This window comes from Gordionus sp. m RMFG-2023, chromosome 3, assembly GCF_954871325.1.
Source record: "Gordionus sp. m RMFG-2023 chromosome 3, tfGorSpeb1-WG-v2, whole genome shotgun sequence".
In the NCBI taxonomy this organism is placed as follows: Eukaryota; Metazoa; Nematomorpha; class Gordioida; order Chordodea; family Parachordodidae; genus Gordionus; species Gordionus sp. m RMFG-2023.
The window spans coordinates 8,700,357-8,721,972 of NC_088777.1; the positions used below are offsets into that span (position 1 = coordinate 8,700,357).

Below are 21,616 nucleotides of genomic sequence, written 5' to 3' on the forward strand. Positions count from 1 at the left end.
GATGAAATTTTCCTTCATATTTATAAGTTACAATGATAACCCTGACTTTTAAAAACATTTTATTTTTAACTATGTATATTATACCCAAAAAAAAAGAGTACAAAATAATATGCAAGTGTTAAAAGCAAAAATAAATCTAATGATTCTTTTTGATTATCGCACATTGCAATCATAAAACCTTTAACACTTTCATAATTTGTAGGTTGATAAATAGGTATTTTATTTTTAAATGATAACATTATCATATGAAAAAGTTATTTGAAGGGTAATAAGTTATGAGTTGTAACACCTTTGAAACCCATCATTTATAAATTACTTGTTTTTTTTATGCTAGGTGAAGAAAAATAAAAGGATAAAGTGGACCATATAAATTTATATTAATTAAAATACTAAGAACAAATATTTCATTTATGATTTATAAATCGAAGTATATTTTATACGCTAGAGTCCATATCAATAGAAGATATAAATTATTAATTCATATATTTTTATTACAATATTGTATAAATTTTTTAGATAGGGGGTTTGTGGGGAAGGGATTATTAGCTTAGAATGATATTTATGTAAACATTTCCGAAGGGGGACTTCTCCGCCCTTTTCCTGACAATGCCTATGACTAAGACATTGTTCAGGCCCCACTTCCTCTTACTCTTTAGATGAATGGGATTAGGAAATAAACTTAACTAAAAGGTTTTGCACTTCTTTACTTGTTAATTAATTTAACAATCCTAAAAAATTTATGTCTTGATCAAATATAAAAAAGCAGAAGTCTGTAAATCCCGATTTAACCCCAAAACCCGACCCAGTTATCAACCCATAGTTTAGGACTGATCAGGAAATAAGATTATTCTAATTTTCGGGATGTATCGGTTGAGATATAAAAAAATCGGGCAGGTCGGGTTAAGCCCTGTTTGACATACGATAAATTAAATAAAAGATGCAGTTAAAGATAAAATAGAGCATGATATGCTAAAAAATTTATTAGTATTTATTGTAAGGAGAAAAGCATACAAAATTTTTAAGGGATTAGATGAATATAGTGATTAGTGTCTAAATAGTGTGTTATTTATTTATTTTTCTAAAGAATCAAAGTTCTTGAAAGTATTATTTACCACTGTAATCATTAATCTAATAATAAATATTTCTTCTGTGGATGTCGCTATGAAAATGTTCGAAGAGTAATTTATTGCTATATGTTAACATTTATTTGGCTAAAAATCTTATTTATTTATATATAAGAAAAAAATAAGTTTATGATTTGTAAAATTATTATAACATTTTTCTATACTTTCAAAATGAATATAGTGTAAGGTGTCAAATCAAAATAAATCGCTGTTTATCACATAATGAACACCTAATAATAGTTATATTTGGGGGGGGGGGGGGGGATTAATTTGATAGAGTATTATTTTTTATATAAAATTACATCTTCATTATAATAAAATAGAAAAGGTTTAGTTAAGCTAATAGGAGATGTAATCATTTTGATCATCCGAATCCAAAGTTTGCCATATTCAGTGTTATCAGTGTAAATTTATATTTATAAAAATAGGATACTTAAAAAATGCAATTTTTGCCCATCTTAATCCGCAAACTGCACTGTGCGAATTATAATTTTTTTATGGCCTAAAATCATTAATATTTTAATGATTTTGTATTTAAAAATAATTTTAACCAAACGATTTAGAAACATATGGCAGCCCAGTATGAAAATGAACTTGAAGACTTTTTAAAAATATCCCAATTTAAGCATAAATTTTAAAAAATTCACAAAAAAAACGAACTTCCTTATTTTTCAAAATGATAGTCGTGATTCAGCAGCTTGGAATATGAACTAGTAAATATTTTTAGTGTACTGTAACAATCAAAAAAAACCAAATCATCGTTCATTAACAAAATATCGAATACTTTCCCTTTCAAATTTTCATTTACAAATAGAGAGGAATGAGTTCAAATTCGTCACATAAAATTAGATATTTCCTTTCATAAAATAAAATTCCGAAACGTTATCATATGGTAAGATATTTTTATTTGAATCGATTATTGGGAAAAAGTTTGAAATTTATGGTAATTTGAATATTATGTACTTCTTCTTCAGCTAGCTGCCTTAAAAATCACTAACTCAGATCATAGCTTCTCAATTAATTGGCGTTAATGAATGCATTTTATGAAATCATATCGATAGTGGAGTCCTTCGTGGGCCTTAATTTTTTCATCAGGTCAGGCCCAGACCAGCTGTAAAAAAAATTAAGCCTAGTCCCATATTTCATATTAGAAAAACTACCCAAGCCTAAGTAAGTCAAAAAAATTTCCAAACACGGCCTATAAAGCTCTCCGATCGATAGCCATAGTGTTTGGTTAAAAGTTTAAAAAAATCTTCAAAAATATTTTGAGAAATAATCTTTGAATTTTTAAAAATATTCATTCGCAACATTTTGAATTTATCGAAAAAAGAAACATTCTTTAAACAAATATAAATATGTCCAAAATATAATTCTAGAAAATTTTGAAAAATTTAACAAATTATTTTATTAAAATTTCTAAGCTTCTGAATGTTTTAAAACTTTTCCATTTTTTCAAAAAAAGATTTTGGACATAGTCTAAAGTGAAAACAGGCAGGCTAGAGTGTAACCTTCATATTTCTTTAAATAGGTTTTTCTGAAATACAACTGAAAAATATACATGAGATCACATTAAATTTTTTTTAGTGCAATCATTGCCAATATATAAAATTTTATAGTCAAGTATTGCTGAATTTTAATTTTTAATATTTTTTGCTTAAACCAAGAGGCCCCAGATTTTAACAAGAATTTGTTGAAATTCTTCACTTTTTTATTTTAAAATACTTTTTTATTTATTAAAATAACCTCAGGAAAACTCAATTAAAGTTAAAATTTATGAACGTGTTGAAGCACTCTACAACTCTAAGCCAATGGCAATATTACCACCATCCTTCCCCTCCCCTTAAATATTTTTTTAGCAAAAAAAGAAAAAAATGCAAATAATTAGCAAAAAATAAAAACATAACCATATCTCCTAACCACCCCTTTACACACCTATTTTATTTCGATATGATCTTCTGTCATACCCCCCCCCCTATATTAAACATCTCCATCCATATTTTTTTTTCAATTTTTATTACATTGTGTATATAGCAAATTGTTTATAATTACTATATATAAATATATCAAGTATATATATAAATATCTTTATTAAAATAAAACCCATTTCAATTATATCCATACAATAATCGCTATTTTGCGACTTATTACACTATATCTATAATACCATATTAATTATGTACATCTTAAACACAATCGATAATTATTATTTTGTTTTAAGGTAGTTGTGTGCTACAGGGATAAATCGTTGTCATTATAAGCTATCTGATCGTACGCTTCCGCCACTACACTTCGTCCGCCAAAATAACGCCCATTCAAGGCTTCCTTCGCTCTTAAAACGTCTAAAAGGCAAAATTTTGAATGTATATAAAAAGTTAGGATATTATGATTATTTATTCGCTACATTTTTCTTAAAACATAAACATAAGGAAATAATGTGTAGGCTTTTTTATTTTATAATAATTTTTAAAATTTTTGCATATGGACCATCGAATTATTTACCAACATCATGACTTTACCTTCGTGAGCCAAAAATTCGACAAATATTTTGACGATTATATCTGACTCGCCGGTTTCAGGATCCGAAACTCCGTACTCATCGATCTCTTGATGGATAAGCACTTTAGTAACCTTTCCGTATTTACTACATTCCTCCGTTACTTCTCCTTCCAGTAATGAATCTATATCTTCCGGGCCCACCATATTTTTGAGTACTAAAACTTTCGACTTGATAAAAAAAAAAATTTGAATGAATGTTACACATTATAATAAAAATCAAGGCGTATTATGTTTAAAAACATTTAAAAAATTTTTAAGTTATTAATTAAATTTTTTGTATTTTACCTCAATCCAATCTCCCCCCCCCCTTCCCCTCATATTTGTGAGTTCAAAATAAAATCAAATTTCCAGATATTCCCATAAAAATTCATTTAAATACTTTATAAATTGAAAACTCCTGATCATTCTCAGTTTTATAAAATCAATTTATTTTAAAAACCTCTGTTTTTTTCATGAGTTTTTGCATAACCATATGCCTTGCCTTACGCCCGCTTATGATTACATCTTCTGAATCGTCCAACTTTTGTCTTTTTTTGTTAATCTCCAAAAGATCTTGGGATTCATCGAAGGACTTTTTAGATTTGGCATCCTGAATAATTTTATCAGAAATCGAGTTGGAAATATTGGGTATTTTCAAGTTGGTCGAATTAAAAATACCTGCGATTTTCGAGGATGATTTTAGTTTTTAGATATAAAAAAATATATACATATTATTTTAAATGTCTTTTTTTCTTCCTTTCTGTAATGTTAGGTTGGCATGTATAAAAATATTTACATCTAAAATAATATAATTTACGCTGTAATGACCATTATAAATTTAAAAATCTGGGCCGGGCTATAGAAAGAAACCAAGATTAGAAAATAATTATTTTACAAAACCCTTACCTGGCTTAAATTTATATTATATCCATTAATAAGCTGTGAAATGTTTGCAAAAATCATACATCATGGATCCTCTAACTTTCATTAGAATTTATATTTTCAATTTATCAACAAGGCAATTTACAAAATATTACTAAAATGATTATAACAAAAAAAAATTTAAATTTGGTCGAGTGTGGTTTAAAAAATTAATCCGGCCGGACCGGGCCAAAATATTTGTTAAAAAATCCGGGCTGGGTTTGAAAATTTAAATTTTTTAAATATTCGGGTCAAGCTTAAAATTTCGACCTCTATAGGTCTCCGAATCATAATAAAACATCCTTGATATAAATCCCATTATACGAATAAATAAATGAATAAAACCGTTTGTTAGATTAGTCATTTGAGATAAGTGAGCATTATTTGACAGAATAGCATTAGTTAACTCTAAAGGAAGGAGTGGAGGTGGTGGAGGCTTTTTTTAAAAAAATATGTATATATATATATATATGTAGTTTTTATTTTTCTTATGTTGTTAAATGGCTCGATTTGAGCCGACTTTTTAAAAACATTGCCTAGGCCTCAAGCCGCTACTTTATGTCCAATGTGCCATCTGTGAGCAAAATCTTCAAGTTTGCATAATTTTTATCTGGATAAAATAGAGTTCGCCATTTTTAAAAATTGACTCAAATCGAGTCGTTTAATAACGTTAAATTTTGCATTGTTTTTTTTTAAAATCTGCCCTTCTTTAATTCTTTCTTTCTCATTTTCCCGTGATTTTAACATGAAATATGATAGATTATGATATTAATATTATCATATTTAATTGAAAGGACAAAATAAAATACAATAATAAATAACTATAGACAACTCGTTTATTACTAAATTTATGCTCATGAGACTAGGTATGACGATTCCTTTAACGATTTTACCCTCTTGGGCCGTTACTTGATCATTTTTAGCGGAATTCAATTCTGGAGTCTTGTTAGAACTTTCTTCGGTTTCCGCGCCAAGTGATTCGGATACGGCAAAATCGGGCGTACCGAATCCGGTACCAAACAAGAGGGCACTGGGAGATAAAGAAGGCGGTAAAACGCCAATAGATAATGGGGACACGCTGGAAGGAGGAGTGACAGCCTAATTGTGGATTTTTTAAGCAATTAAAATATTTCGGGTAATTGATGTTATTTTTTAAAAAAAACTAATAAATAAACGATGATTTACCTTGCCAACTCTCAGAAATTGGCCACCCAAATCGAAAAGATTCATGGATGTTATTGCATCTTCGCAAGCTTGTTTTGTCTCATATTCAATGTAACCATAACCCCTTTAAATACATTCAAAAGTTATCTGGTGGTAGTAATATGTAATTTGATCATTTTATTTTTTCCCCTTTTTTTTATTCCGTTTACTTTTATATCTATCATTTTTTAGCCTTTTATTCTTATTTCTTTTATAAATTAATTTACACCTCACTAATTTGGCAGTATTTAACGCCCATGATTCTAGGTTTTGCTCATCCTCCCAGATAGAATAAAAATCTTAGCTTCCATAAAATCACCCCCCCCCCTTACCCTCTTTTCGCCCAACAATAGTTCCATTTTGCAGTAATCAGTATTCATTATTCTTACGTCTATCTATGAGCATAGTTGAGTAAAAGTTAATTTTTTTGGCTAATATAAGCCTAGATTTTTTTGGCTAATACTAAAACCGATTTATTTTGGCTAAGAAAGTTTTAAAATGTCGAATATGACAATTGTCACCCTTCTAGATTAAATTATTACTCAATTTCCAATAAAACAGGATTTAAATTATTAATGACTTATTTTCATTAAAAAACATTGGAAAAGATTTATGACGAATACGAAAATTGTATTGAATTTCCACTAAAACAATTTTAATACCTAATTTCATTTTAAAAAATTGGAAAAGTTTTAAAATGATGAATATGACAATTATCACCCTTCTGAATTAAATTATTGTAAAATTTACAGTAAAGCAGAACGTACGCCAATCAAAATCAGCTTACATTCAGTAATAGCCAATAAACCGGCACAGACTTGGCCTTCGCCAAAAAATGGGCACAGAAATTGGCTCAGGTTTAGCCTTGGCGAAAAAAATAGGCTAGGCTAAGCCAATTATCCAACTATGTAAGCCAGCAAATATTCCATTGTCTATAAGGCTACAATAGAAATGATAACTCTTGTATATCTTTATCCCTTATCACCATACCCATCACCATCATCTAAAGATCTGTCAATCTGATGAAATAACCAATTTCTAGGAAAGAGAATTGATTTATTTTGCCTGATATTTAATCTGTATTGATCTCCCTTCCTCTTTTATTAATTCTTGCTTCGTAGATTTCTTAAAAGACTTGTGTAAACTAATTTTTGCCCCGAGGAGATCTTCAAATTTTTTTTAGCTCAATGCTCATTCTACGAATACTCCTATAACTTTTTAACACCCATGTACCTCACTCACCCTCTATTTTCCTTATCAATCACATCGTTATATTTCATTTATTTACTAATATACTGATTTCGCCTTACCAGCTTGGTTTTTTCTTTTTCTCCCTTTATTCAAGTTTTCACAACTTTTCCATATCATGCATAAAATTTTACCTTTTTGTAAATATCGTTATTTTCTTATCAAAGCCCATTTTTAATAAATTAGCAAATTCAAAATTTTAACAAATTTTATATAAATCATATTATAAATTTTTGAATTTTATATTAAAAAATTCTAGAATTATGTTTTGGCCATGTTTTTATCTTTATATTTAAAATATCTTATTTATTTGTTTTCATTAAAATTTCGAAAATGTGAATTTAATTATTTTGATGTTTCGAAAGAGTTCATTTTTCAAATTTATTATCTTAGGTTTAAATCCACTATAGGCAATTTTTGCATATTTATATTTATGCTTTTAATAAAAATTATTTTTCATTTTATAAAAAATTTCCTCAAATCTTAAAAAGGGTAAAATAAATTTTTGATGTCATTTTGGAAAATAACTATTTGGTAAGAAAGTTGCGAACTATTTATTTCTTGATAAAACGACAATATTTTTTTAACATATTTCAAGATATTTTAATGTGAATTTAATAAATCTTGATATATACTTGTGTTTAGTCGTCATAGGTATGGGGGCTAATTTGCAACATTTTATCGTTCCAAAGGCTTCAAATACACTGTATGTATAAAAAGTTAAATATGATTATTGTCATTTAGGGTTGGCATGATTTAATCAGGTTAATTTAATTCGCGATTTATTTAAATCATTCCCTCTGTTTGCATGTAATTTCAAAGATAAGTTTTATTAGTTATATTTTTAAATAAACAATTGATCATATATTATTTTTAAACAGCTTCTATTATATAATATTCACTATTCATTCAAACTAATCCCAAGCGATTACAAAATTGAGATCAGTAATAGGTAAATTTGTATGGATACTCCTATTAAAAATGATGATAATGATATACTTGTTACTTATTATAGTATCCAACATACTACTGAGATACAATTTGATGCAAATGATAAAAGATATGACTTCCTGGATAACATAAAAGTCCTTTCATAATATCTCCAACAATCTGGTCTTGCAATGTAATCTATTGATCATGAGGTGTTTCATAAATTCTTTCCGGACCACTTTTTCTAATGCCGACATACATTCAATTCTTAAATTAGTTGATGAAGGTTAAAATGTTAATTTTGAGATCTTTCACTCTTTTATGGCTAGGTTTGGAAAATTCGCGGGAATTTTTATTGCGGTTGACTTTCCCATAAGAATTTAGGGAATAAAAGGGGATTAACGGAAATTTATGGACATATTGCTTAATTAACCAAAATTTTCAATTAATTTTTATACTATATTTTTATTATTTTCAAGTAACAACAGATAAATTATAATGCAAATAACATAATAAGAATATGTATTAAATGTTTAATAAAATACATTGTCAAAACTTGCCCTTCATACTATCATCAACCCACAATCATCATTCTGATATTTCAATTTCTGATGAACTATTTTCTCCAAATGTCTATTGATTCTAGATTGAGTATTTGAGGAGAATTGTTGATTTATTAAGTATAAGCTATGCCGAACTGATACCAGCATTTCTACTTTTTATTTCTTAACTTAATGTGTGTGCTTCCAAATGACCATTAGGAAACTGTAGAGAATAATTTGATTGTACAGAGCCCTTCACTATGTTATTGGAGTAAGATATCTCACCCCATCCCAAATACCAGAGTTTCTATAAAGAACCATCTTTGGTTTCCAATAAGCAAAATCAGCATATTATTTTAAAAAAATTAGAAAAAGACTTTATTATTATTATCATCCCATGACCATTCTCAATATCATCATCAAGGTTATCACCCAATAAATCTGGTATCCAAGAAATTTAAAAAATGGATTTCTTTTGCAACAGAATTCTTTTCTCTTTTGAATAAATATTTTTATCCTTAACTTTTCTGTATATTACATATTGATATTATCAACAGATTTTTTAATATTAAACATTTAGGTATTGCAGAAAGTGTTGCTTTGTCAGATTCAAGTAACAATATTTCAGCATATATTGGTCCAATAATTCTAAACTTCCTTAATTTTTAAAATTATCAATCCAGAATTTTGGTTTTAATAGTTCTATCAAAAATATTATGGATTGCCATTTCTTGAAATTTAGCTAAACTCTTTATCATCATTATTGCACCATCCCATCGTGTCGGACTTGGCAATTTCAAGTGCTGGATAATAATTACCATGTTTCTTTTTTAGTTTTTGCAAAAATACTTCAAAAGATTGGGTTGGCAAACTTCACTAGCCTGGCTCAGAACATACAATGGCTACCTTCCGAGGAAAATCCGGCGGATGAGCCGTCGTGTACCTGGATGGCCCAACGAGAGCATCTGGACCTATTTGGCGACCGTATCCTCACCGGACAATTGACCTTACAACAAGAAGAAACCTCGCTCTTTGGTGAAGAATCTTCAATTAGCACTCCATCAATCATCTCAAACCTTCCTAGTATGCACACCACACTTTCTTACCACTGGGATGATATCTCGATAAACTCAGCAGATCTATTAATCAATTGAATCAAAATATTCCAAAAACAATATAACCTCAGAAAGAACGAATCCTCTCCTTTATTTATTTATATAAATAGCTTATTATATCGGTTAATATTCATTATTGTTTTCTTTTTACAATTGTGATATATAAAATTTTGATTCAATAAAGCCTTAGGGATGCCAAAGCCATAAAGGCCTAGGCATCCAGTTACATCCAACTTTCCCGCAAATAGGGGAAAGTTGAAAGGATGTAACGGCGAATTAATTTCTTTTATTAACGTTTCCACATTTCTATATATTATATTTTTTTAATTAATAAATTTATCCATGTGCAGCACACCCAATGCATTGCAAATGGGATTAGTTTTGATTATTCTTAATGATTTAAAAAATTGAGATTTTGAAAATATTTCCTTCCCCATTTAATATATTCCCAGGGAATATTCAAAAAAATTCCCGGAAATATTCCTTGGTTTAACAACCCTATGCATGCCACAATCATATTTTATATAACATGCTATTAGATGAGATCCCCATAAGCTTAGAATGGCTTCTATGCTTTCCAGGATAGTCATTAATATTATCATTTTTATCATAACTTCAAATTTTATCATGATAAGTGAAGTTATTAGTGAATGATAATATATTGATAAGGTTATCATTATCATCCTTTTTAACATTGTTTATAAGAGCCTTTGATATCGTTGGGAGTATTCATACTCCGAATTTAGTAATGTAAATGTATAGAAATTACTGATTGCAATTTTGTAATTGCTTGGAATTATATATTTTTTTTACATATTCTTAAAAGTGGTTTATTTCTCGTGACTTCTATAAATTATTGTACTCAATTTGTTGGAAAAATATATATAATACCTTTTGATATCATCACTATTCAAATCGGTATGGATGGAGGCCACGTAGAGTCTATTGAAATTTTTGCCTTCCTCCTTTATTTCTTCGATAATAGGTTGCGCTTGTGGCATATTACTCGGCCTTCCTACCTACATATATTTAGCGTTTTGAAGGGGAAATAATATAGGGTAAATTATTTTTAAAAAAACAAACAATTAAAATAAAATAAAATAACAATATGTTTTTTTATTTTTGCACAACCCTCAAAAAATAAATGACAATCAAATATATAATATATAACAAAACAGATTTAAAAAATACATACGGTAATTTTTTTGCATTTACAATTTTTATATAATTTAATTTTTTTATAAAATACATACGGTAATTTTTTTGCATTTACAATTTTTATATAACTTAATTTTTTTTATAAAATAGAGTTTAATATTTTTTTCAAATGTTTAATATACGACAAATTTTATCTAGTAATACAAATTCATTTACATAAAATCCTGATCCTGTTTTTATCTAATTCAAATTCAATACCAAATATTAAAAATAATTTCCATATGATCAATTCTTCCTCTGTAAGTGGTGATTCTATTACTGATCCAACATCGGCTATTCCAAGAAGAAAATATACTAACTGCCACCCTATTCGCCGCAACTAAACCCGATAGAAAATTTTTTTGGAGTGTTAAAAAACAAATATAGGTCGATCAATCCCCGACCAAATACTCGAAACGAAATAATTAATAATGTAACATCAATTCTTAATGAATTTACTATTCCTTTTGATTTTTCAAATTATTATAATAAAATGCATCAATTTTTGGAGATTGGTTATCGAGGACAACCAATGAATTAAGGTAAATTTATAAAAATATAATTTATATTGAAATATATTTTAAAGGAATTTAGAAAAAGGAGAATATATATATAAAGAAAAAACGAAAATTAAAATATCCAATTTTTAATGTATTTTTTAAATCTGCTTTGTTATATATTATATATTTGATTGCCATTTATTTTTTGAGGGTTGTGCAAAAATAAAAAAACATATTGTTATTTTATTTTTAATTGTTTGTTCTTTTTTAAAATAATTTACCCTATAAATTTATATCATCAATTTTGGGACTTTCTATTTAAAACCTATCTCTCATATTTTTTTTAATGGTCATAAATAAACTCTTCCCAATCCTTCTTATTCAAAATCCAGGGTGTCAAACCGTTAAGTATAACCCATTCGGTTCTTAATTTGAAATTTTAAACCAATATATCCATTTCAATTATTCTTAACAAATTGATATCGATTCATTCTAATTTAGAAATTCACATGTCTTCGATTTCTTTTAAAATTAGTTATAATTTATATTATTTTTTTATTGACCCCCAATACAAATATTTTTAAAAACTTTTAAAAATAAAATAAAACTAAGCAATAACAAAAATTAAGTAACAGAAATTTATACTATTCATTTTTTTTTTAATTGAATTAGTTAAAATTAATGAAATATATTCTATTAAATTTTACAATAAATAAGTTTTTTTAAATTATGCTAATCAAAAACCATTATGAACCGATTGAAACCGGTTCGAATGTCTTTATCTGAGACCTGCAGGCAGGGCCGGGTCATATTTCAATTTTTTAAATATACCTGGGCCAGGCTTAAAATATTTTTTTTTAAATAACCGGCCTTATATTCCCTTATTACCTACAAGAATTAAAAATAGATATAGTATATTTTTATCTGGGCCGGACCTAAAAAAATTTTTTAAAAAAATCCGGACCGGGCCTGAAAATATAAAACCCGGGCTGAGCCGATTTTTTTCTTTTCGGGGTTGTTCGTTAATGGTTAGGGCTCTGAAAAATATAACGGCTTTTTCCTTTTTTAAAAAATCTACTTCATTCTTCCTGTATTTACTTTCCCTTCGAAAATAAAATCAAAAAAAAGCTAAGAAAAAAAAACTTGCAAGTTAAAACTAAAAAGGATAAAAAAAGACTCTGAAAGAAAGGGGAAGTAAATAAGTGAAGTCGTGGTACATCCGTTTGTGGTAAAAGATCAGTGGTCCCAGGTAGCATAGCGGATGGCGTAGGTAGACAAATCCTTAGACAGACCTCGAGATTGAGTTTAGGTCATGGTAAATGTTATATTCAATTTTAACAAACAAATTAATTACTAACTTTCATTATAGATGTAAAAAAAATAAAAATTTATCTTTAAAATTTTTATTAATAGGGTAAAATAATATAGAAAGTTAAAACGTAAAATTTATAGGAATCTATCTTATTACATATAAAAATATATTTTAAAAAAATATAGGATCCTGTAAATATAAAATTTGGTCTCTTTTATAGGGGAAAATAAAAAAAACGCAATAATATATATTATTTGCTTTCGGACAATCATAAAAAAAGAATCATTTTTCCAATGATTTGTGCTAGTCATATCCTATAAAATTGAGGATAAAACCAACCCCCCCCCCTACTATCGGGATTCTAATTATACCCGACCGAACCATATAGTTTATAATTTATAATGAAAACCTTAGTAAAAAATTCAAAAGTATAAAAAAAAACTCGCGATTAAAAGAAAACATTAAAAGCTATATGCCTTTTTCCATGTATTTTAAAAAACTAAATAAAAAAACTGGACATAGAATAAAATAAGAAAAATAATAACCCAAATATAAAAAAACAATAAGCAACCTTAATATTTCTACCGCCCATCAGCACTCCGGTCATCTGTAATACGGCCAATTCTCCTGCCTCGGGTGTTTCGTATTCCAGGAAGGCGAACCCTTTGTGTCTCTGAGTCAATGGGTCGTAGCTCATGCTTATGCTACGGATAGGGCCGAAAGGGAGGAAGGCTGTTTTGATCGTTTCTTCTTTCACCTCAAAATTTATGCTGCCTATGTATATCCTTTTTAGTTATATTTTTTTGAATCGCAATGATATATAAATAACATAGATAGCACAATCCGTATTCCCCTAATGTTTTCCATCCAACACAAGGATAGGGATATAAAAAACGGTGGAAAAAATAACAAAATAAAAATTTCTTTTTTTAAAAAAAATATCAAAAAACGGGCAAAAAATAAAATTTTGAAACCTAACAAAATTAAATTTATAAAATTAATTTCCTTGTAAAAAAAATTTAATTTTCCTAGTTAGTAAAACTAAATTTAATAAAATGAGGTATATAATGAAAAATAACAAAATATTGGCATAATGTTTTTACGGACAAAGTCTAGTCAAAAGGATGTAGCAAAGTTTTGGACCAAAGAAATCGACCCAAAACTAACTCGAGTTGTAAACTCAGTTCTTAAACTCAAGTTACGAACTCGAGTCCTCGAGTCGTTATTTCCTAACACCAATTTACCCTTGAAATAATATTTTTTTTTAGTTTTACAATCATTTTACAAAGAATAGAAATTATAAATTAATTATTTAATTTTTAATGAATAGCAATAAAAATAAGCTAATTAAGGTTATCATAAACACTGGATATTAGAAGAATTTATCGTATTTATTTCAAATTCTTTTTTTTTTATAAAAAAAATACTAAATTAAAGTACCTGCACATCAACGCCAGAGCTTGCTGTCTTTGTATGTGATTTTTATGAAACACCAATTGCTGTAAAATATATTTGGGTTTTTTTTAAAAAAATATATATATTTTAAAATAATTTTTTAAAATTTATAAAATTTATAATAAAAAAAAAATATAGGGATTTTATAAAAAATATATATCTTTTTTTTCTCTCTCTTCTTTCTTATCAAACTTTCTTGTAAATAAATCAGGGACCCGGAGTGAACCGTAACGAACAGTTAAACCATTATAAACCGTTATAAATATCTGAATAATAACCGTAACCGAACCGATATAATTATTTTTTGAAAGAGTAAAAAGAACCTTTATAAAAAAAAATTAAACCGGTTTAAACCGGTTCAGTTTTTATATTTTAGAAATGAAAATAATTTGAATATCCTGAATTATATAAACTTGCTCTTATAGTACTGACGGTTCCCGCAACACAAGTTTCTGTAGAAAGGGCCTTTTCGGGACTAAAATTTATGTTATCGTCACAACGAGCAAAAAGAAATCCATTTATATTAGAAAATATATTACTTATACGTTCAAATAATATATTTAAAAATGAATTATTTTGAATCATATATATATTTTTTTATATATAATTCATAGATGCTTATAATAAAAATAAATTAGACGATGGTGCTACTTCAATAAAAAAAAATTTTCTAACCGTAATGAACCTTTATAATTAACTGAACCAAACCGAACCTTTATAAATTTTTTCTTTAGAACCGTAACCATTATATTTTTTACACACTGAACCGTAACCAAACTGAACCGTTATAAATAATGGTTCGGGTCCCTGAAATAGATTAATAAACTGTAAACCAAAATTTTACTACTTAATGGAATAAAAAAATTAGTATAAATTAATTTACGTTTTGTTGCTGAGAAGAGGCATTCTGCTTTAAAAGAGCCGTTTTAACGTTTTGTTCGGATGAGTACCTTTTAGATTTATTGATCATTTCTATCTGGGCCTCTCCCAACTTTTCCAAAACTTTGATTTTGCTAGTGGCAAATAGTGGGAGAGGTTCTTTTAAATGAATAAATATTTATTTAATCGATTTAGATTTTAATATATTTTATTTTCTAAAAAAAAATGTATGTTTCGATATTATCAATTATAAAATAGAGATTATTTAAAAAAATGACTTATTAAAGGTGGCAAAAAATTAATAAAATTTTCTAAAAAAGAAGTGGAGGGGAGTGGAGAATCCTAGGGAGTAGTGGACACTTAGAGAAAATAGATAAATGTTCCTTGATCGAGGTAAACCCCCCCCCTCATTAAGATATCCAATTTTTCTCCAAAAGATCCTTTTTTTATTGATCGGAAAGTTTCGTCTCCTAAAATTCCGAAGGTGTTGGCGATATTATGGCATGAAAACTAAAATCATGCAAGGACGGCCCGGCCCATCATCCTGGTCCAGCCCACATCATCAAAAACATATAGGACTGACCAGTGCCCTGAAAAATATCGTGTCCAGAAAGAAAGATCCTATTTCTTCATTTTTTACATGTTTGATTAGAATATCACAATTACAAGATGATTATTTTTTTTAGGCTGTGTCCTAAATATCAAAAATTGCAAAAAAATTATCTCGCGCAATTTGCGCCAATCTAACGAAAAAAATAATATAATCCATTTATAATGGAAAATTAAAATGTTGACCTTTCGATTTTGCGCAAAATCCAAAAAATCATTTAGGCCAACATTTTAATTTTCCATTTAAAATGTCTTATATTATTTTTTTCGTTAGATTCGCGCAAATTGCGCGAGATAATTTTTATGCAATTTTAGATATTCAGGACACAGCCTTAAATATAAGAAACATTTTTAAATCTGGAAAATATTAAATTCATTAAAATTACCAAAATTATTACCGATTATTTAAATTTTAAATTTAATGGTGCAACATTAAAATATAGAATTATACAGATATCTTGAGTTTGATATTCCTTCACTATTATCTTTTTTTAAATTGCGGGAGGGGCGGGTGGGCGAGCTTGTGCCAAAAAATCGATCTTGCAGGTCTCTAATGAAACATTCATTTTGAATATTAGAGTATTCGTTCTTTGAGGGAATTTTCCATGTGGATCAAAGCAAAGTGCAAGTTGCTGGACTTGGTTTAGAAATTGCTGCGAGATAAAAAAAAATCTGATCTAGATACAGTAAGATGGGTGTTACTATATTACACCGAGATATGCCCTGCTGAGAGAAATGAAAAATCTGAATTAATTTAGATGCAGAAACAGCTTCTCTTTAAGTGGTGGGCTGAACGTTTGAAGAGCAGTTTAAAATAATTTAAAAGAAATAATGGGGTCTAGAGTTGGGGATTGAAGATGTATAAGTTAAGGGGGGAGGGTATAGATTTAAATCTGATTCAACATGCAGATTTCACTCAATTTAAATCGATGAAGCAAATAGGCAAAAATGGCTTCTGATCCTGTCATATATCATCATATATATTATACAACCTGGTATAGAAAAACTAGACCTGAATATTTAAATATAGTCTGTTTTGTCATATATGCTTGAGTCGGATACGTTTTTTCAATTAAATTTTGTTAATCGGGTCAATTCAATCCATATTTTCAAAATTACATTTCAACAGGCTCAGGCGACTCCAGCGAGCTCTGAGAATAGAAAAAGAATCGTATAACATTAAATAATTATGCTATGTGTGCCTAGCCTTAGTACACACGCCTTAATGAATCTGACCATTAATCCTAAGAAATTAAATTAACAAAAAAAAACTACTGAATTTTTTAGTTGTTCAAATCTGATAAAGAACTGAGTCAAAATGACAACCATACTACTAAATTTAGGGGGTCAATGTTTTATAAGTACTTACATCTTAAACTTATATTTTTATACCATCATAACAAATTGTTGCCAATCTAAAATCGAAATAAGTTAGTCCCAATATTATAACAGGCTGCCTTTTCTTTTCAGGTCAGTGAAAATACATATATTTATAAAAGTTTTAAAAAGAATAAGCCTTATTTATAATTATCTAAACAAAAACAATTGGAAAAACTTCTTTTACTTTTGGATTTTGGAAATTTTCACACTTCTTATTTATTTTATAATAATATGCTAAGTGCTGCATTATCTAGAAGAAATCAACATACACTAATATTCTCTCAAGATGTGCTTCCTTTATCTACATTGATCCATGTAAAAAATAAAATTTATCTTTTACAACCTAATTATTCAAGATATCTTTTATAACATTATTCAGTTGTAATGTGTTCCAATATCTTTTTTACAGTGGCGTCGCTAGGGGGGAGCGCAGGTGCTCGAGCCCCTTGAAAAGTTTGAATATTCCCCTGAAGCAAAAAAAATTTTTTTAATGGCTCCTTAATATCCCCTTGAACTAAAAATAATTTTTTTAGACAGCCCCCTGAATGATTTTTTTTATAATTCCATTAAGTAATAGATAGAATTAATTTTATTATTTCGAAATTAATAAGACTATTTAAATTTTTATCAAATGAATACTATTTTATTTATTAAGATAAGATTATTAAATATAAATTATATTTTCACTATGTCAGCTTGCAATCAAATTCTGTATTAAAAATATAATATCAATAACTCACTAAATATTAATTTAGCTTTAACAGTTGAAGTTTAATTGACTTTTATTATTTAAATTATTATATAACCCTAATTAAATATATATAATCATATATTATTTGAATAACAAATTTAATATTGTAATTAGCCGAGTTCAAAATGACTATTCAACTGTATATTTATTTTTAAATTTAATTATCATGCCTATTCCTAAAAATATTTTCAAGGTCCAAATAAGTATAAGAGATTTCTTTATAAAAAGTAAATAAATAGAGATATAGTTTATAATCCTATATTATATACAGTTGTTAATTAAAATGCAACTTTTATAGACGTATTTGACAGTTATAAAATATATTACAGTTAATATTATAATAAATTTTACTAATAAATGGTTTTGATAATAAACATGGTAACAATTTGCATTCAAGTATTTAACGCCATCTATTTAGTTATAAAAATTTAATTAAACATTTTATTATTCATCCTGCAATAGATGTAATAAATTTGATATCTTTTCTTCTCTTTTTTTACGTGTTTTTAAAAAGCTATTTTTTTCTTTTTCGAAAAACAGTTTTGAGTTAAATTTTTAATACAAGTATATTTTTGATATTATTACAAATTACTATTATTTTAAGATATAATATACCAAGGTGGTGCGACAATATATAAAATCTTAATTGTTTCATCATGTCATTCTGGCCCTTATTTTATAGTTAGAAAATGTTTTATTTCTAATATTGCATTGCTGTGTAAATAACTCCAGGCTTCAATATATTTGCATAATTATTTTTTCCAAAGATTTAGTGTTTCTATTTTATCAATTTATCCAACATAATAAATTCTATTACTTGTGTTGCTATGTAATTTAAAATTATTACAACAACGACTGAGAGCATATGATTGCATATTTTAGATAAACAATAATGGTCAACTGTGCAGTCGTTTATATATCATTTAAAATGGAAGATAATCTTTAAGAAATTTAATATCTCACGATAATTTTCTTGATTACTTATCTAGCTTCCATTATGTCATCTAAAAGGAAGCTCTAACCACCATATAGTTTTATGATTTGGATTAATTCTTTACGCATCCTTCTTCAAAAATAGTTGATTTGGTATAGGTCTATAAAATTTTCCTTATAGTTTATTCTATAAAACATTGTCTAAAATGGTAACAAAGAGTTATATTAGTTTTATAACCTTTTGTCAATGTAAGTTGCTAATTATATTATTGCATTATGTGGTTTTTAAAAACCATTATCAATTGAGGCATATGTATGAATTAATTAATCTTTTTTATCACTTGTAATTCTTCAGACGCAAATTTTTTTTATATCAGCAATCGAAAATACTTTATATTGTAATAAATAGATTTTGTATTAATAAATATTATTTTTAGAAATGTGTTTGTTTTAATTATTTATATGCCAGTTTATTTTGTATGCATAATATAATGACAAAATATGAAATTCAGAATAATTGTTCAGAGTTAACAAATTTTAAAAAAGTATAATATATCAATATAAAACCCGGCAGAAGACCAGGTAAAAGTGGGCCGAAGGCCCACAAATTACAGGATATGGGGGTGAAGCCCCATAAAAATTTTTTAGTTGAGCCCCCTGAGATTTTAAAGGCTAGTGACGCCCCTACTTTTCCAGCAGAAGCATTAAAAATTTGTTTAAATAAATTTCAATAAAACTGCCCGATCAAAGCTGACATCTTAAGAATAATAAATTTGTGATATAATCAAAGAATTATGATTTATGCAGGGTGGTGAAATTCATGCCATTTAGTTAATATAATAACTTTTCAAAGTAAAAGTATCATCTTTGTTAAGCATAATTTGTAGAATATATAAAATTAATCAGATGTCATCATCACACTGGTAAAAGGGACTTTACAAACTTTGCAAGTGGTAGATGTCATAGTAAACCTTCCAAGTTCAGCTTATTAAAAAATAATAATAGTTGCTTGAAGTAATTTTAATAAAAAAGAACCAAATTGATTAGCTTAACTACAGATAGTTATCATGATTTTTAATAAAAATATAAGGAAATTAATAACAACTCAGTTAAATCCCATAAAAAAAAACTCTGCCAGCCAATCAAATGAAACATTTCATAAAGTTTAATTATATGTATATTCATTTATAAATATATTCTGTATATTTAGTAAAATGTTATACCAAGTAAAGAAATCATCATAACAATTAAATACTTAAATTTTACCCTATTTGAATAGTCAAATATCAATCAATTACCAAATTAAATTTGACCAGTCAAATACCCAATCTTAGAATAATCTATCAAAATTAAAAAATACTGAAAGAAATTCATATATTTTAAATTAAGCTAATCTTCTTGCTAGTAAATAAGATAGAAAGAATCATTATTAAAATTTGATAGCAATTAATATTGTATTGATGTCATATGTTTGATATATGATCATTTATATTTATATAAATATTCAATCTTAACCTATATACTCATAATTTTTGGCTTATAATATTTATTTTAAAAACAAATTATATATACTTGGTTTAGCCAGAGTTTTTAGAGCAATTGAACCAGCATCATTTATTTCTGCAGTTTCTTGAGATATTTTTTCATTATTTTTATTAATCAAATATTGTTTTTGTTGATTTAATAAGTTTTGTATCATTTGTGTTGTTCTTTTAGCACCTGGCCCTTCCAATACAGGACCTAATTGCTCTGCTTGCTTTTCTGAGTGTGTCATATCTGATATATAAATTTTTAATTTATGATTAGATAAATAGTGTTAAGTAAAATAGTTTTTATTTTTCTCTCTATTCATTAAACATTAAATATTTAAATTAATATATAGAAATATAATTCACCTAATACTAATGCAAGAATTAATATAATAATCATTTTAATTATATTGTAGAATTTATGTTAATTGGTGCAATAAAGTATATTCAAGTTTTTAACCTTGAAGTTTATAATATTATAGGGTGAGAGGTTGCCCAATATATTATTTACATAATTAATCTTATCTTGTTGCTGTAGGGTTAACTGATATAAGATAAAAAGAAAAATAGACAAAATTAAAAAAATTATTAAATCGTTTGATGAACAAAATTGAAATTGCTGCAGATCCATTTTTTGGATATCCCACATTTTCCAGACAAGCTTTGATATATTTAAACTCAAAAAATAGAAAAAAAACATACATGTATATTTATAATAAAATTTTATAATATAAATTTAATTATTTTATGAAAAATTATTTGTACTTATATCCATTGCTTCGATCCGCTAATATCACCAAAATGTTAGGCTATATTATCTTATTTTTCTGAGATTATTGTTAAATATGAATAAAATATAATTAACTGCAGCAGCTTATTTGAAACATAATCTTTTATAAAACTTAGAAAAGTTGTGAGTGAAAATAATGTGAAATGATTGATGTACACTGAGAAAATAAAATTTTTACATTTTTTGAAAATAATTTTATATATATAGGTTAAAATAAAATATGCTCTCTAATGTTTATTTTTTTAAAATTCTCATGTTTATCATAATACTAATAAAAAAAATCATAATTCTTTTACTTTATCTAACACATAAAAAAACTATCTTATTCATCAGACGCTTTTAGTAATTATGCCAAACGCAGGGGCGTCGCTAGCCTTTACAATCTTAGGGGGCTCAACTAAAAAGCCACCCATACCCCCAATTGGTTTTAAATTAATATATTATACTTTTTTCTAAACAATTATTCTGAATTTCATATTTTGTCATTTATTATTTTTGTATTAAACTAACTGAAGTGTTTTATTAAATAAAAAGTAAGTAAAAGTATATTTAATACAAAATATCACGTATATATATATCATGAATTCAATCCTTCAGGTTATATAATTTACAAACGAAAAGTTAATATTATATTCAATTTAAATTCAATTTATATTACAGTTC

The 21,616-nt window shown here is 26.9% G+C and overlaps 1 protein-coding gene across 3 annotated transcripts; it reads right to left on the bottom strand.

Annotated features, from left to right (window-relative positions):
* Positions 1–3,191: 3,191 nt before the first annotated feature.
* LOC135927365 (poly(U)-binding-splicing factor PUF60-like) lies at positions 3,192–21,077 on the bottom strand. 3 transcript variants are annotated; one of them, XM_065463331.1, is made up of 15 exons: positions 21,029–21,077; positions 20,929–20,990; positions 20,624–20,840; positions 20,207–20,410; positions 14,966–15,120; positions 14,068–14,126; positions 13,199–13,412; positions 10,510–10,637; positions 7,667–7,735; positions 5,766–5,868; positions 5,424–5,678; positions 4,926–5,016; positions 4,120–4,337; positions 3,641–3,848; positions 3,192–3,463 (listed from the first exon to the last, which is right to left on the bottom strand). In XM_065463331.1, the coding sequence occupies exons 4-15, from the start codon at positions 20,406–20,408 to the stop codon at positions 3,354–3,356; spliced, it is 1,812 nt and encodes a 603-aa protein (XP_065319403.1). In that variant the 5' UTR covers positions 20,409–20,410; positions 20,624–20,840; positions 20,929–20,990; positions 21,029–21,077; the 3' UTR covers positions 3,192–3,353. The 3 variants fall into 3 exon arrangements, with proteins under 3 accessions (XP_065319403.1, XP_065319402.1, XP_065319404.1); XM_065463330.1 differs by lacking the exon at positions 20,624–20,840 and having other exon boundaries at positions 21,029–21,043; XM_065463332.1 differs by lacking the exons at positions 20,929–20,990; positions 21,029–21,077 and having other exon boundaries at positions 20,624–20,883.
* Between the last annotated feature and the right edge of the window lie 539 nt (positions 21,078–21,616).